The sequence below is a fragment of the Borostomias antarcticus genome, assembly GCF_949987555.1.
Source record: "Borostomias antarcticus genome assembly, chromosome: 7".
NCBI classification, from domain to species: Eukaryota; Metazoa; Chordata; class Actinopteri; order Stomiiformes; family Stomiidae; genus Borostomias; species Borostomias antarcticus.
This window is the reverse complement of record NC_140240.1, coordinates 25,522,290-25,538,728: the sequence shown is the minus strand read 5'-3', so window position 1 is coordinate 25,538,728 and position 16,439 is coordinate 25,522,290. Positions and strand designations below refer to the sequence as shown.

The 16,439-nt window shown below is 53.5% G+C and overlaps 1 protein-coding gene across 1 annotated transcript; it reads right to left on the bottom strand.

Moving 5' to 3' along the window:
- Positions 1-290: 290 nt before the first annotated feature.
- On the bottom strand, positions 291-5,972 carry LOC311311658 (high-affinity choline transporter 1-like; the record flags this gene model as incomplete). Its single annotated transcript, XM_084441406.1, has 9 exons — positions 291-757; positions 1,080-1,137; positions 1,535-1,752; positions 3,341-3,494; positions 3,800-3,943; positions 4,429-4,577; positions 4,832-4,987; positions 5,476-5,589; positions 5,789-5,972. 9 exons carry the CDS (start codon positions 5,970-5,972, stop codon positions 291-293), a joined length of 1,644 nt encoding a protein of 547 aa, XP_084297532.1.
- Positions 5,973-16,439: the final 10,467 nt, after the last annotated feature.

Sequence of the window (16,439 nt, the reverse complement as noted above, 5' to 3'; positions counted from 1 at the left end):
ACTACTTTTACCGAGACACAACATATCGTTTTTTTGTGTGTGTACAAAGCATTGTATCGGCAATGGGAGCAATGAACCGTGGCTAGTAGCTCCAGTGGCGGGCTCCTGTACATGAACAGACAGACAGAGGCCATTTCAAAAATCCCTGGTTTCTCTGATTTTGTCATACTCGCACTTGTGAAATATCAGCGTTTACGGTCCGAGGACGCACCATATCCCGGGGGTGTGTAAAGAGGAAAAAAGGATGGGGGGGGCACAAGAAAACTTAAAGCCTGGTATCCATTGTCAGCTCAGAGACAGCTAAATGTGTCATGCTCCATATCAGAGTTAGCTGTGTGTGCAGTATCCTCTCGTGTGTTTCCTGTCAGCACTTGCTTGTTCTCGTTCTCCTCATTCCCCTCACCGTTGACTGTTGGCGTTAGGGACGTTTGCTTCTTCACTTTGAACACGTCCCACTTATCTGAAATAAGTCCTCTGTGGAACACCTGCGACGCCAGGTGGGAGACCAACAAGATGGCCGCCAAGGCCGAGAGCATACAGATGGTCTTGAACGGGGCATACTGGACGTAAACCCCGTCCTCCAGAGTGCAACCTGGGAAGTGTAGGACAGGAGGGAGGCCGAGGCTCGGCTCGCCGGACAGCATCCTCAGGGACGCCCCGACGACGTAGCCGGCGACGGCTCCGTAACCGTTGGAGACGTCAAAGAAGAGGACGCAGACGAGCTGCGGTAGCATGATGGTGTAGGATATGTCAATAGCTGTGAATTGAAATGACATGAAATAATGTCTGATAAATTAAGATAGGTCTTGTCGCCTGGACACATCAGTCCCAATGCTTCCAATGCTAATCCAGCACAATAAGAGCAGGATAGACAGTTAGCTCATGAGCTCACAACAACTAGCAGCAGCTTCCATAACATTAATGGTAGCGGTCAGTCGATAAAGCAGTTACACTGATGATTCCTGTAACGTTAGCTATTTTGCTGCAATTGGTTCAACTTCTGTTTCTGGACAAAGGTAAGGGATAAACCCAGATAACACAAGACTAGCGGACCTACAGCAGGTCCCCGATGGACGAGCTGGCGGACCTCTGGCCGAATCCGCTAGCGGACCTCCGGCCGAATCCACTGGCGGGTTCCTGGCCAATTGCACATCGAATGGTAGTCAGACACTTTATCCACTACACGACCAAGGAACTTGATACTGTGTGATATCATAGTGTATTTATTTTAGTGTTCTGGGACAACTGCAGGTCAACAACGGGACGGAGGGAGGGAGGGAGTGACAACCATACAAATGCGATCTATGGTGCGCTGGCTTACAGCCACCCACAAAAGAGTTCCAGAGTCAACGCAAGAATGTACACAGTAGTGCCTCTACTCTAGTTACCTTCTCCCCCTTCCACCCCCCACCCCCTCCTCCTCCTCCTCCCTTTCCTCCTCCTCCTCCCTCTCCTCCTCCTCCTCCCTCTCCTCCTCTTCCCATCCTCCTCCTCCTCCCTCTCCTCCTCCTCCCATCCTCCTCCTCCTCCTCACCTGTTTCCTGAGGATGTTCTTGTAGATGCTGGAGGCGAAGATGGTTGTGGCCGACAGCAGACCGGAGTCCGTGGACGACATGACGGCGGCGGCGATAGCACCGATGCCGATGATGGAGACGCAGGGCGGGGCGAGGTGCTGCAGGGCGAGCGGCAGGACCAGGGTCATCTCCCCGCGTGCGTACGGCGCGGGAGAACCGTAAGACGTCAGGTTCCAGTCTGGGGAACACGTAGAACAGTGAGCAGAGTTTGGAGTTCTCACAGCAGATGTTATTTAAGCCCTTGCTATTTAAGCCCTAGTAATTGAACCAGGCCAGGTCCAGCCTGGTTTATGTGCGTGGCTGGCTTGTTTCTGTTCAGGACTGGTAGGACGGAAGCTAGTCATGCCACTGAAATAGCTGTGAATTGAAATGACATGAAATAATGTCTGATAAATTAAGATAGGTCTTGTCGCCTGGACACATCAGTTCCAATGCTTCCAATGCTAATCCAGCACAATGAGAGCGGGATAGCCAGTTAGCTCATGAGCTCACAACAACTAGCAGCAGCTTTTATAACATTAACGGTAGCGGTCAGTGGTTAAAGCAGTTACACTGATGATAACATAAAGTCATCCCCAACGGGAACCCCGGTCTCTTGGGTGGGAGTCCGATTCTCTCACCACTACTCTAGCAGTGGAGATCGACGGGTTGGTTTTGGGGCCCTTCTTCCAGTCCCTAGTGTGGGTTGGGGTTAGAATATGGGTTGGGGTTGGGACAGGATCTGATCTATAAGGCAAGAGGTAAAGGTTGGAGTGAAAGGATGAACATGTGGAGGTTTGGGGTATAGTCCCATAACGTCATCCCCACCGGGTCTTCAACCCCAGTTTTCAGGGTGGGAGTCCAATGCTCTCACCACTACTCTACTTGTGCAGTGGAGATCGGCGGGTTGATTTTGGTGTCCTCTTGATTTTGGTGTGCTGTAGACCTGGTCCAGGGCGATATTCTACAGATAACGCCCTGTTACTCTCAATGCAATTTACCTATGAATGCGCTTCCTCGGCCTACTCGTCCGAGTCTACAGACAAATCCGTTTCGTTACTCACCAAAGTAAACACATCGTTGGAAAGATGAAAGCCTTTTCTCAGAGGTCGCTACAGTTTGTAGTCCCCCACCTTTCAAATTAAAGGCAAATTTGTACACTTAAATGGCTAATATCCACAGTGCATCGACTGTCTTCTTCTACTGGCGATTGGAGGAAGGGAGGGAGGAAGGGAGAGAAGGAGGGAGGGAGGGAGTGACAACCAGACATTTGCTATCTTTGGTGCGCTGGCTTACAGCCACACACAAAAAGCGACACTAATTCCTGGGTCAGAAATTTCCCCCTTCTGGCGAAGGGAACCGTTTCTCCGTAAAATGTAGGAAAACTTATTTGAAACCCTTTGTAACCATTACTCTGTCATGGCTAACTAATCATCAACCCAGAGAAGGAAGAAACATCAAACATCACCCTATGCTATGTTGGTAGTTATACACCTCAACAATATTTCTGTGTGTGTGCGTGCGTGCGTGCGTGCGTGTGTGTGTGTGTGTGTGTGTGTGTGTGTGTGTGTGTGTGTGTGTGTTTGGGTGACATTTCAGTGATACACATAAACAATATTTCATGTGTATACTCTATGTGCTCTCATAATGCATATACTATATATATATCCATACATTACTATACATTATTAACTGCTTATAAAACAGTGTGTGTACTGCGTTTCCACAGTACACGGTTTTATAAGCAGTTATACACCTCTCACAAGGCCTTCATGGACAGTCCTTACCAGTGGATGCAGCGACTGCCCCGACCAGCACAGGGGGAATTCCCAGGACGGCGATGCAGGCGGCAGCAGCGAAGCAGGTGAGCTGGGCGTTGGCCGCAGAGGAGGCCGACAGGGTCCTTTGGTGAAAACACTGAAACGATACACTTCCCAGGCCCTGGGGACGGAGAGAAGAGGAGGATGTGGAGAAGAAGAAGAAGAAGAAGAAGAAGAAGAAGAAGAAGAAGAAGAAGAAGAAAGGTTCTAAGCGGGATGAGGAAGAGCATGACAGGTAAAAGTTTAAAAAATATATATAAAATAAAATAAAAAAATCACAGTTCAAAAGACACCATCAACAACTGTGAGGTTTAAGGAGGTCCTCTGACCTACAGACACTTCCTCCCGAAATCACCACGTTAGCTGCCGAGAAGAATCCCAGGGTACGAGTAGGTGGGTTTTAACCAATAGTTACACTTTGCTTACCAACAGTAAGAATTCATCAATCCACCTCCAGGCTTTATCTGCTTCTAGTTTGCCCAGCCAGGGGGTCTGGTGGGTGTGGTTGAGGGCCGTTTCAGCGATGTTGCTGGAGGCGGGGTTTACGAGCAGGAAGGGGACACAAAGCCACTGCAGAGAGATGGAGGAGGAGGAAGGGGAGCATGCGTCATGTGACATTGTTTCCCGGGAAACGACCGGGACGGCATTTGCCCCGGAGATAATCAACTAGCGAGCTACTGAACATCCTGTACGCGCTTGCAGGCGTAATGTGACAGGTATTGGAAAAGAGTGGAATTTTCCCTCACAAAAATCCCTAAAATAACACATCTTAAGAGTGCTTCTTCCAACGTGGCCTCACATTGTGGAGTTTTAAAGGAAGGCATGAGGGACAGAGCAGTCTGACAGGGAGAGGCTTAAGTGGCTTGATCAGAAAGAAAGTACAAAACATTGTCTGTACAGGTGTACAAACAACATTGTTTGTACAGGTGTAACAGATTTCACACAGGGTGCTACATGGTAAATTATGCTCATATCCCAGGTAACGGTGATCCTCTTTGCGTTATAAATATTGTTTCTTCATGCTGAAGATATTCTAAATCTTTATTGAGACTGACCAAGCTGACAAACGTCAGGATGAGCTGGATTACGTCGGTGTAGGCGACAGAATAGAGGCCTCCTAGCAGTGTGTAGATGATGGCCACTAATGAGGAGAGCCAGATGGAGTAGGAGAAGGGCAGGTCCAGGATCACAGTCATTGTTGACCCTGTGGCACATGCATGCACACACACGCACACAGGCACAGGCAAGCAAGCAAACACACACACAGGCAAGCATTCCAGTATACAAACACATATATATATACACACACACACACATAGGCAAGCAGGTACGCAAACACACGTATACTGTATATATATATATATATATATATATATACACACACACACACACACATGTACTGTATGTGTGTTTGTGTGCGTGTGCTTGTGCGTGTGTGTGTACGTGTGCGTTTTCTACCTAAGCTGAGCAGTGTGCACGTCACCCAGAGAATGTCCATTAGCAGGGCGGGCAGCACCAGAGCGCCTGTCAGAGTTTTTCCATACTTGATGTGGAAAGGATCCATCATGGTCAGGTACTGTTTATCCCTCATGGGCTTAGCGAAGAACATACCACCTTAAAAACAAAGAGTGGTACTGTACAAGCCATGACCCCAAAAAACATGACTCATGTTTGCTTGAGGATTGAACATTAATAGATTGATAAAGTAGGCCGGAGATTAGGTTAGGTTACCGTTAGGACAATCTACTGTTAGGACAATCTACCATTAGGACAATCTACCGTTAGGACAATCTACTGTTAGGACAATCTACCGTTAGGACAATCTGCCATTAGGATAATCTACCGTTAGGACAATCTACCGTTACGACAATCTACTCTTAGGACAATCTACCGTTAGGACAATCTACTGTTAGGACAATCTGCCATTGGGACAATCTACCGTTAGGACAATCTACCGTTAGGACAATCTACCGTTAAGACAATCTACTGTTAGGACAATCTACTGTTAGGACAATCTACCGTTAGGACAATCTACTGTTAGGACAATCTACTGTTAGGACAATCTACCGTTAACAATAAACGTGAGGCAGTCATTTCCTTACCGACTATAAAGGACATGGAGTACTGGACAGGCATGAGAGCCCATATCAGACCCATACGGGGGTTGTACACCGCCTCTGCTACACACAGCATGAAGCCACCGCCAACCCATGTAGCTGCAGGAGTAAAACACACACACACGCACACTCACAAACACACATGTACTAGCAATGGGGTAGACAGGCTTGGATGACAAACATTTGTATGACATGTTTGAAAGAGGTGCATAACATTATTGCGTTTTGTCACTATAGGTATGCCTATATGGCAGTGGCCTATGTGGAGGTAGTGACATCCATGGTTTGTTAGGCTTACCGGTCATAGTGAAGACCCCCACAAACAGGCCGATCTTCCGGTCTGCTAGCAGGACCACGTCCATCCTGTCACCCCCACTCATAGCCTCCGTTCTTTTGGACTTCCGAGATGCCCAGATTCCCGTTCCAAGGACCAGCAGGTAGAAGATCACCATTACAACCAGACCTGGGATGTTGAGGGCCATGGTGGACCGCTTGCTGGCTGGCTGGCTGGCTGGCTGACTGACTGACTGACTGACTGACTGACTGACTGACTGACTGACTGACTGACTATCTGGCTGACTGACTGACTGACTGACTGACTGACTGACTGACTGACTGACTGACTGACTGACTGACTGACTATCTGGCTGACTGACTGACTGACTGACTGACTGACTGACTGACTGACTGACTGACTGACTGACTGACTGACTGACTATCTGGCTGAGTGGCTGATTAACTGACTTTATTGACTGACTGGCTGATCGTCTGACTGTCCTCTCGAAGACGTTGGTTGACTGAGTAAGTTGGCTGTCTGCCTGAAAAACCTGTGCTCTCTCTGCTTCTGCTCTTTGAGGAAAATCTGTACTCCTGCACACTTTTTCTCTGCCTTTCAATCAGTCTAAACATCCAAATTCCTCTGGGTTCATTGCATTTGAAATCTCAATAACAATCTGCCACCTGCAATGAACCCAGAGTAGTTTGTATGTTTAGAGCCACTGCCTTCATCTCAGCCTGTTATGGCATAACGGAGAGCATGGACATGACACACACAAGGCTACTTGTCTGGGGAAAAAAGAACGGGAAAGGATATATGTCTTCACCAAATCTAGCCGCTATACTGTACCTCCAACAAAGGAAGCGTTTACTGAAAATGTAAAGAGGGCCCACTTCCAAGCGTACCTGTGGCGAAATCTCAATAACAATCTGCCACCTGCAATGAATGTCGTGTAATTTGTCCCTTACACGGGGGGCTGGAAAGAGGCGTCGAGATTCGAGTTCCCAATTCTTTACTTTAATTAGAAAACAAGCAGATTTCGAACTGGGAAAACACAAGAAACACAAGGAACACAATTACAGTCACATCAGGGATCAATTGGGGGGAAACAATCAAGGGGGGAACACGAATAGCAACCAACGCACCAATTCCTCATTTCAACCGCCTCCCCCGAAATCCAGGTGAGAAAGACCTGAGGACCCTGCTCGGTGTGTTCCTGCCCCTAAGCCCCCTTCTCGGCAACAGCCAATCCCAGCGCTCTTAGACGACAGAGCTCCCCTGAACGCGCAGTAAACCGCACACCTCCCACTTGGTCCCCTGGTCTCCAGACCCAAGGGGACCACAAAAACCACCGCCATCATACGTCCGCGGGCCCGCCATCCTGTTCCTCCACGGGAATGAGCACCACGAGCCTCCGCACGTCCCTGCTGAGTACGACGGAGGGTCCCCGTCCTTCGGTAGTCCCCGCCCTCGGACGAGCGTGCCCGGACGCGGGGTAGCTGGGGCACACCTTCACCATGGCATCCCTGACGACCCCCTCCTTGTCGGGAGTCACTTCCAAGACCCGCCCGAGTCTAAACTGACCCCTCAGGGCATTCTGGTCGGCCAACCAGACCAGGTCTCCCACCGCCACATTTCGGGCTTTCCTGTGCCACTTGGGCCTGATGAACAGACTCGGCCCGGCCAGTTGGCTCCACCGCAACCAGAACCTGTTCACCTCGGCCTGCACCGCCCTCAATCTCACAAAGGGGTAGGTCGTGGGCTCGAACCCCCGCATGTCTCCTTCGGGCCCGGCCCTTCCCAGCAGCAAGGAGTTGGGAGTGATGACCTCCACTGCGTCATCCCGCATCTGGACCCTGGCGCCGATAGGCCTCTCATTTGCCAGGTTGGCCGCAAGGAAGAGCGCCGTCTGGAACTCCAGCCCTGTGAGGTTTCCATCCCCTCCGATGCTGCCCAGCGCCCGCTTAATCACCCGGACTGCCGCCTCAGCCGCGCCATTCCGATGGGGAGAGTCGGGCGGATGGAGCGCCCAGGCCCACTCGGTTCCGTGCTCAGCGGCTTCGGCCGTCACCCTGTCCTTATTTATCCCTCCCAGGAATCCGTAGATCTCCTTCAAGACCGGCCGGGCCCCTATGAAGTTCATCCCCTGGTCCGACCAGATCTTCTTGGGGTGCCCACGGAGCGCGGTGAACCTCTGGTAGCAGCCCAGGAAACTCTCTGTGGACAGGCTCTCCACCATATCCGCGTGCATTGCTCGTGAGGCCATGCAAGCGAACACCACGCCCCACACTTTCATTCCGGACCTCCTCTTCACCACGTCCTTGACAGTGTACGGGCCAAAGAGGTCCACGGAGGTGAACGCGAAAGGAGCGGCTGGCTCGGTCCGTTCAAGGGGGAGACTACTCATGACCTGCTTGCACGCCTTCGCCCTGGTCTTTCGACAGGGGACGCAGGAGTCGGCAACTTTCCACGCAGCCCGCTGACCTTGCACCACCCAGGCCTTCCCTCTCATCCGCAGAAGGGTCCCGGCCGTGCCCTCGTGATTTGCTCTGTGAGCCTCGCGGGCCAACAGGGTGCTGACCCATGCTCCGTAGGGGACCAGCGGCACTCCTACTTCGCCCGCTCCCACGCCTCGGACCCTTCCATAGCACCTTAGCAGTCCAGTCCCGGCGTCCTTGGCCACCACCAGCCGACTCAGCGTGGATTCGGGGAAGACGACTCCTTTTTGGGCCGCCAGACACAACTCCTGGAACGCGGCTCTCAGCTCCCACGCGCTCAGCACGGGCGCCTCCTTAGGCTTCCTCTCGAGCTTGGCCTCCCACTTTTCTCTCTTTGCGGCTCCTCTGCGATCCAGCCACCTCCTCACGACCCGCCTGAGCCAACCGAGCGCCCCACACAGCCCACGCAGGGTGCTGAACTTCTCCGGCTTGATCAGTTCAACTATACTCGCGCCCCACAGCCCCTCCTCGCCCCTTTCTCCTGAGGCGGTCGTCTCTCTCTTTTCTTCGGGGGAGCTAGGGGCCTCACCCTCTCTTCCTGCCGCGGCCCCGGGACTTAGCGCCTTCCGCGCCTGGGCGCGAGTGAGGACCGCTGTGAAGGCCTTTCTCTGGAGCTTGCTCACGGCCTCCCTTGCTTCGGCCGCCACCTCCCCCGCGGATTTCATGGGCCACTCATCCACCGGCCCCTCCAAGAACTTGGGCCCCTTCTGCCAGACGGAGTGCTCCCCCAGGTCTTCCGGGGAGCACCCTCGGGTGACGAGGTCGGCGACGTTCAGTTCTCCAGGGATCCACCTCCAGTCAGCTACGGGCCCGGCCCTCTGGATCTCACCGACCCTGTTCGCGAAGAACGTCTGGTACCCGTAGCTCTCCCTCTGGATGGCTCCCAGGATGGTCTGGCTGTCCACGAAGTGGACCCATCTCTCGACCTCCAGCCGGCTCTGCTTCTCCCAGTACTTCTTCAGTCTGGAGGCGAAGACCGCTCCGCAGATTTCAGACTTGACCACGTCGCCTTTCTGGTCCAGGGGCGTCAGTTTGGCCTTTGCCTCGACTAGGCGCGTGACCACCCCGGTGGACGTCTCCCACCTCAGGTAGAGGACGGCTCCGAAAGCGTCGTCGCTCCCATCCGAAAACGTCACTCCCCACGGTTTCCCTTTCCATCCGGATGGGGTCAGGCCCCTCGGGAAACTGACGCGGCTCAGTCGCGCGTACTCCTCGAACAGCAGGATGGCCTCGCCCCGGAGATTCTGGGAGAGGGGGTTGTCCCACGAGCCCTGCCTGGCTTCCTTCCTTCCGGACTCCTGGAACGCCCTTCTCACCAGGATGGCTCCCTTTTCCTTGATGGGGGTCACCAGACCGAGAGGGTCGTAGAGTCCTGCGACTTGGCTCAGGAGCTCACGCCTCGACAAGGGGTCCGGCGTCCTTGCTTTGACCTCCGCCTCTGAGAGGTTGGCCTCCAGCCTCAGCTTCTGCTTCCTCCCGGAGAAGTTGATCGGGGCCCTCAGGAAGAGCTGGTCGCTGCTCACGTGGTACCCGAGGCCGAGGGCCTTGTTGTCTTCTTCTCCGAGCTGATTTGGCAGCACGAGGGTCTCGGCCGCCGGTTCAAGGCTCTTGCCGCCCTGCCCGTTCGGGACGCTCCCACGCCTCCCACTTTGACCGGAGCGGACCCATGGCTTGAGCGAGAAGCCTCCCGCACTGAGTATCTTCTCTACCCCTGCTGTGATCTTGTCAAGCTCCTCTAGATCGTTGTGGGACGTGAGAACGTCGTCCACGTAGCAGTCTTCCTCGATGACCCTCCTCTCCTTGGCCATGTCACGGAACTTCGGCAGGTTGGCCGTCTCCCTCAAAGCCAGTTGCGCGATGCACCCCGCCGGCCTGTCGCCGATGTTCACTCGGGTGACGGCGAAAACTCGGATGTCCTCCTCCGGCGAGTCTCTCCAGAGGAAGCGGTGGAGGTGGACTTCTCGCTCCTTCAGCCACACCGAGTTGTACATCTTGCGGATGTCTCCCACGGCCGCGTGCACCCCGGTTCTGAACCTGAGCAGCACCGCTCGGATCGGGTTCAGGACGTCCGGCCCCTTCAATAGCAGGCTGTTCAGGCTCACTCCCCTGAACTCCTGGCTGCTATTCCAGACGAGGCGCACCGGCGTGGTGAGCGAGTGGGGGTTGAGCGCGACCAGATGACTCACGTACCAGACGGGCCCCTTCCAGGCGTCAATGGCGTCCTTCGTCAGCTCGACGGCTGCTCCTCTTTCCAGGAAGTCGCGGACCTGCTCCGTGTAGGCCGCTTTCCACCGCGCCTCCCTTGCGAGCCGCTTCTCGGTCCTTCGGAACGTCGCTTCCACTACCTTCCTGTTGTCCGGAAGCGAGACCGGATCTTCTACCCAGGGGTACGCCGCATCCCAGTGGGGGGAGTCGCTGTGTCCATCCGCCTCCACGTAGGATAGGCCCTTCTTGATCTCCTCCAGCTCTTTTTCCTCCACCAGCGACATCTCTTTACCGCCCGGCTGGCACGTCCCGCACCGGCACCCCCCGCACTTGGGCACGCAGGCGGCGCCGATACTGTCCCACCTCAACCACTCCAAGAACTCCACGCCGCTCGTGGCCGCGGTCCTGGCCGTCCTTTCAGGCTCCTCCTCTTCTAGGATCTCCTCGACCCTCTCAGCCGCCGTCCTCAACGAGCGCGCAAAGTGCGTGTTGGACCGGTGGGCAGTCACCTCGACGTCCTCGAGCAGGCCAGGGTGCGTCCCCCCTACGACCTTCCCCAGCGGGCCGTCCCACAGGACCAAGTCACCCACTCTCTTCATCTGCCACGGGGCGAGCCGACCTTCCCGGAGGCTGATTAGGAGTTCGATCTTGTCCGGGCGGACCAACTCCTCCCTCTTGACCCCTGGGAAGAGTATCTGGAGCCGCCCCGGGTCGACGGGTTGGTCCGCGCGGGCGATTGTTTCCAGGCCGTAGCAAGTCAACTCGTGGAGCGTCCAGGAGCGCTCTGGGGTTCGCACCCTGATCTTGAGTTGGTACTTCCTGGTCTTGACCCTCGCCTCCATCGGTCCGACCCCGTGCACGATCAGCGTGACTTTCTCTCCCCTCAGGCGGAGTCTGTTGGCGGCTTGGTGGGTGATGTAGTTGGTGTCGGACGCCAGATCCATCAGGGCCCCGACCGTCTGTCCCCCACCGACGGTGACTTTCATGATCATCATGAGCACCGGGTGCACTCCGGGGCCGCTTCCTCCCGAGAGATCCTCTCCTCCTACATCCGCACGCGCCTCCGCCCTGAGTGTGCGTGCTTCCCTCCACGCCTTCCTCATTGCAGCTACTGCCTTGGGTTCGGTTTGGGTAAGGGCCTTCTCCAGCTGCTCGGGCACCCCCCCTGCCCCCGGGGGACCGCCTCTTCCCTCCTTCTGCCTTCCCCGCTGCTCTCCGCCACCCTTCTCCTCTCCCTCATAAGGGCACAACAGGTGGTGGTGCTCCGGGAACTCGCCTTCCCGGCAGCGTATCCTCTTGCAGATGAACCTGTTGGAGCACCTCCCACTTTCGCCGTGAGAGTCCAGGCACCTCCGGCAGGCGTTGATCCTCTTCGCTGTTTTCTTCCTTTCGACCGGGCCGAGGCTCCTGAACGTCCCGCAGAAATATACCTTCCCCTCGTGATCCCTGCCTCCGCACACGCCGCATGCGTCTCCCTCCGGGCGTGCGCCCGTGGCCCTCGAGTACGCTCCCCGCTCTTCCGACTCGTCTCCATGACCCTCGTCCTCGCTCTCGCCGCTTGCCTCTTCCTCGGGGACCGCTCCCGTGGATCTCGTGAGCGCTTTCTTCTCCCACCTGTTCGTCCTCTCAGGTGCCTCCGACTTCCCCAGAAGCTCCAGCCCTTCGAGGATCGCCTCCTGCTCCTTCAGGAACCCCAGGAGGGCGTCGAAATGGCGTTCCGGAGTGACGCCGTTTGCGCCCTTAAGCCTGAAGGCAAGCCAGCTCTCCTGTAAGCGAGACGGTAGTTTGCTCTCTATGGTTCTGACTGCGAGCGGGTTCTTAATGGCGTCGGTGCTCCCGAGGTCTTTCAGGTCGACCAGAGCCTTCTCCACAGTTTGGATGAGGTCGATAGTTTTCCTGGGCTGACTCCATCTCGCCGCCGGGATTTTTTCCAGCTCCTCGATTATTTGAATCGCGATCGCGGCCTTGTCTCCGAACCGGTTCTCGAGGACCCTGAGCATTTCCTCGGCGGAGTTGTAACTTGAGAGCCTGAGTTCGTCAAGAACCTTCCGCTCCACGCTGCCCAGGAGCTGAAACTTTTTAACCTCAGGTGACCCGTACGGATCCCCTTGGCGCTGGAGGCTCTCCCAGTCTTTCCGCCACCGGTGGAAGTCTCTCCTGCACCCGCCGAACCTCGGCAGCTGCAGGGGTTGGAGGCGCACTCTCGGTGTGACTCTTTCATGCGCGTCTCCTCCTTCCGAGCCGACCGGCGCAGCGCTCCGCGTCTCCTCCCACGCCTTTCGCTGGGCCTCGGCCACCCTGACGCGCTCTACCTCGGCTGCCTCAGCCGTCATCAGCTGGAGTATGGCAGCCTTCTGTCTCGTTTCAGTGTTTCTCTCCTCCGCCTCAGCGGTCCTCCTTTCTGCCGCAGCGCTATCCTCGGCGGCCTTCAGTCTAGCTTCCGCAGCTTTCCTCTCGGCCGAGGCGGCCTCAGCGCTGTCCTTGGCGGCCCTTCTTCTGTCCTCCACGGCCTTCCTTTCGACCTCGGCGATCACGGCTTCGTTCCTGCCGAGCTCGCCTAGCTGTCTCGTCCAGAGGTCGGCCGCGTTGCCCTGGAGCTCCCGTATTTGCTGCGCCATGTCGCCTCTCTCGGCCCTCGGGATCCACTTTTCCCAGGCGGCTAGCAGACCTTCGGCCTTCGCGTTCAGAGCCCCCAGGGCCTCATTTTGCGCCCTGGCGGAGGCGAAGGTCGTCCACGACAGGTCCCCTTTCCCTGCGTCCGTGCAGGCCCTCTTCGCCGCCCTGACTGCGGAGGTGAGTGCGGGCCCCGCGTACACTGACCAGAGGTGGGACCAGACCACTTGGTTCACTTCATCGGTCCTGACCCGGCGCTTCCGTTCCGCCTCTTCTGCTTCGGTCCCGCTCTGCGCGCTGTCCGTGCTCTCCGCATAGTCCTCAATCGCGGAGAAAACCCGCTCCCCCTCAGCGGAGAACGCCGTCCATGCACCCTTGATTTCCTCCTCCCCGGCCGCGGCGTCTACCTTCATGCGGGCGAGTTTAGCTTTTTTCTCAAATGCCTTGATCGCCGTCTCCAGCTCCTTCTTCTGCTCTCCTGCCATACTCGGGGGATGAGGTTAGAGTTCAGGGTTAGCAGACAATTAGGTTTTCAAGGATACCAGTCAATTACCAAATGACATTTAGCAACCACTAATGCTCAATCATTAAGGATCAGAGCGCCAGAGATGACCAAAACGAAAACCAACAACTGGCAGTTCACAATTAGCAATTGACAGACAATAACCGGTAACTGTTTGATCAATAGTTCAGATCGCTGATGAGGAGAGTAGTGACGGATGCTGGTGTTACTGAGGCCCCTTTCCGAATGTCTCTTTTACTGTCCAGAAGTGGCTTATCAATCAATTAACTAATTACCAAATGAGTAATAATGATAATTAATTAATAATTGATAATCGTTCAAACGGTAACACAAAGTCCTGAGCGATAGTCTCTGCGAAGGAATGTCCTTTCTCCTGCTTAATGTTGCCCTCCCCACCAGTTGCTGACGCCTCTCCCAGGCAGCATGGGGCAGCAGCAACTGTCTCCTGTGAAGGAATGTCCTCTCTCCTGCTGAGTGTTGCTCTCCCCACCAGCAGGGGGCGACAGCGGGCCTCGCAGCGGCTGCCTCTTCCTTGTCTGTAGTTCGGCGAGTCTCTTTACTCTTTAGCTGCAGCTAGCACGCTAACACGCTAGGCTCACGTTAGCCTTAGCACCTAGCTTCGTTAGCCAGCTGGCTCCGGGCATGCTAAACCGACTACACAGTGTTCAGGGTCCTAACGTTAGCACAAGCCTCCCCAGACATGCGGTGGGTTTATAGTATTTTCCTGCTTAACATTGTCCGAAACCTAACATCACAGTCCCTTCCCAAACGTGCGATGGGTTCATTTCCTTTCCTACTCAAACAGTTCTCCACAGCTGGGTCGAGTCCTCCTTTCTTTCACCTCGCCGGTCAGCAAGTCTGCCGCCGCACCGGATTGTTCGAAATTGTCGTGTAATTTGTCCCTTACACGGGGGGCTGGAAAGAGGCGTCGAGATTCGAGTTCCCAATTCTTTACTTTAATTAGAAAACAAGCAGATTTCGAACTGGGAAAACACAAGAAACACAAGGAACACAATTACAGTCACATCAGGGATCAATTGGGGGGAAACAATCAAGGGGGGAACACGAATAGCAACCAACGCACCAATTCCTCATTTCAACCGCCTCCCCCGAAATCCAGGTGAGAAAGACCTGAGGACCCTGCTCGGTGTGTTCCTGCCCCTAAGCCCCCTTCTCGGCAACAGCCAATCCCAGCGCTCTTAGACGACAGAGCTCCCCTGAACGCGCAGTAAACCGCACAATGAACCCAGAGGAATTTGGATGGAAAAAGTACACCAGTAACAGGGCACTGATCCCAATCCACCTACCAGAAGATGTCAAACTTGTTCCGACTACATCCTGAAGATGATCCGGTGTGGCTGCAAGAGTGAAATGCAGCTGTAAAGTGCATGGTTTGCCATGCACAATGTTCTGTACATGTTTCAGGGTAGGATGCTCAAGACCCTAATACGTAATATTATTACCATAACTTAAAGGAGTAGTAAAGGGAAAATTCTGTAGGGTTTTATTGATCATTTTATGAAATCCATTGACTTGTATTGACGCGACCGTTGTAGATGTGTAGATCAATCCGCAGAGGGGATTCAGGAAGCCGAACTACTTACGGTAGCTATTGTTTATGTTAGCTAGGCTAGCTAGTTTGCTCACTTTCCGAGGTAATCTTCTTCTGTGGTGGTGGCGGTCTCTTTGAAGCTTCAAAGAGACTGCCACCACCACAGAAGAAGACTACTGTAGCTTGACCAGTATGTTTTTCAGTAAGTTAGATATGTCCTTTATAGAATAGAACATGAAAATGTAGGTAATTCAACATTTTTTTTATCCCAAGTTATGAAGTCCAAATGGCACCCTATAAAAAAAATGACCCTGTAATTGTTTGCGTGGAAAAAACTAGAAAACTAGAAAGGGTGCTTGGATAGCACAGAACTCTGCCCATGAATGCTTTTCATCAGTATGTGCAGTTGTTGAATGTGTAAGTGGACAATAATTAACAGACGGTGATTGAGAGATAAGAAAGTGGCAAGGTCTCTCTCTCCCTCTCTCTTTCTCCCTGGGCTATTAGAGCCCATTCAGTAGGCCTAGGGTACAATCAAACCTCAATAACAGATACATGTTGACACTTTTATTAAACTATGTACATCATTTACAAATGTACATCATTTACTAAATACAAAAAGTTTCAGAGGTTTCTGTTAGCAGTCTTCTGTCTTTTCCCTGTCTGGTCGCAGTCCCTGGTTTGCTCTGTTTTTAACCTGAGGAGGGGAGAACACAATTACTACTGTAAGTCTTGAAACTTAAAGGAGTAGTAAAGGGAAAATGCATGTTTAGCCCTGTTTTAAGGTTACTTATGATCATATACAATGGTTCAGATCAAAACATTGACAAAACTAGCACTTTTGAGAAAGTCTGATAATTGCTCTACCACCGTTTTGGTCATACAATGGATGTGGGTGGGCACCGTGAAAAATCATTCAAAAACATGTTAAACTCTCGATTTCAAAGACAAGAAGCTCACTGAGGGGGTAATTGGTGTCCGTTGGTGTTCTGACATCAAATTCGCCGCAAAGTATGAATCCTGTAGGGTTTTATTGATCATTTTATGAAATCCATTGACTTGTATTGAAGCGACCGTTGTAGATGTCTAGATAAATCCGCAGAGGGGATTCAGGAAGCGGAACTACTTAGGGTAGCTATTGTTATTGTTTATGTTGCTAGGCTACCTAGTTTTCGGAAGTTTACACACGTATGTGCTGCGACTAAATAGTTCTACGCTAAATATTTAAAAAAGCCTTTCCAGATGAACTAGAATCTTACTTTATGGCGAATTATATGTCAG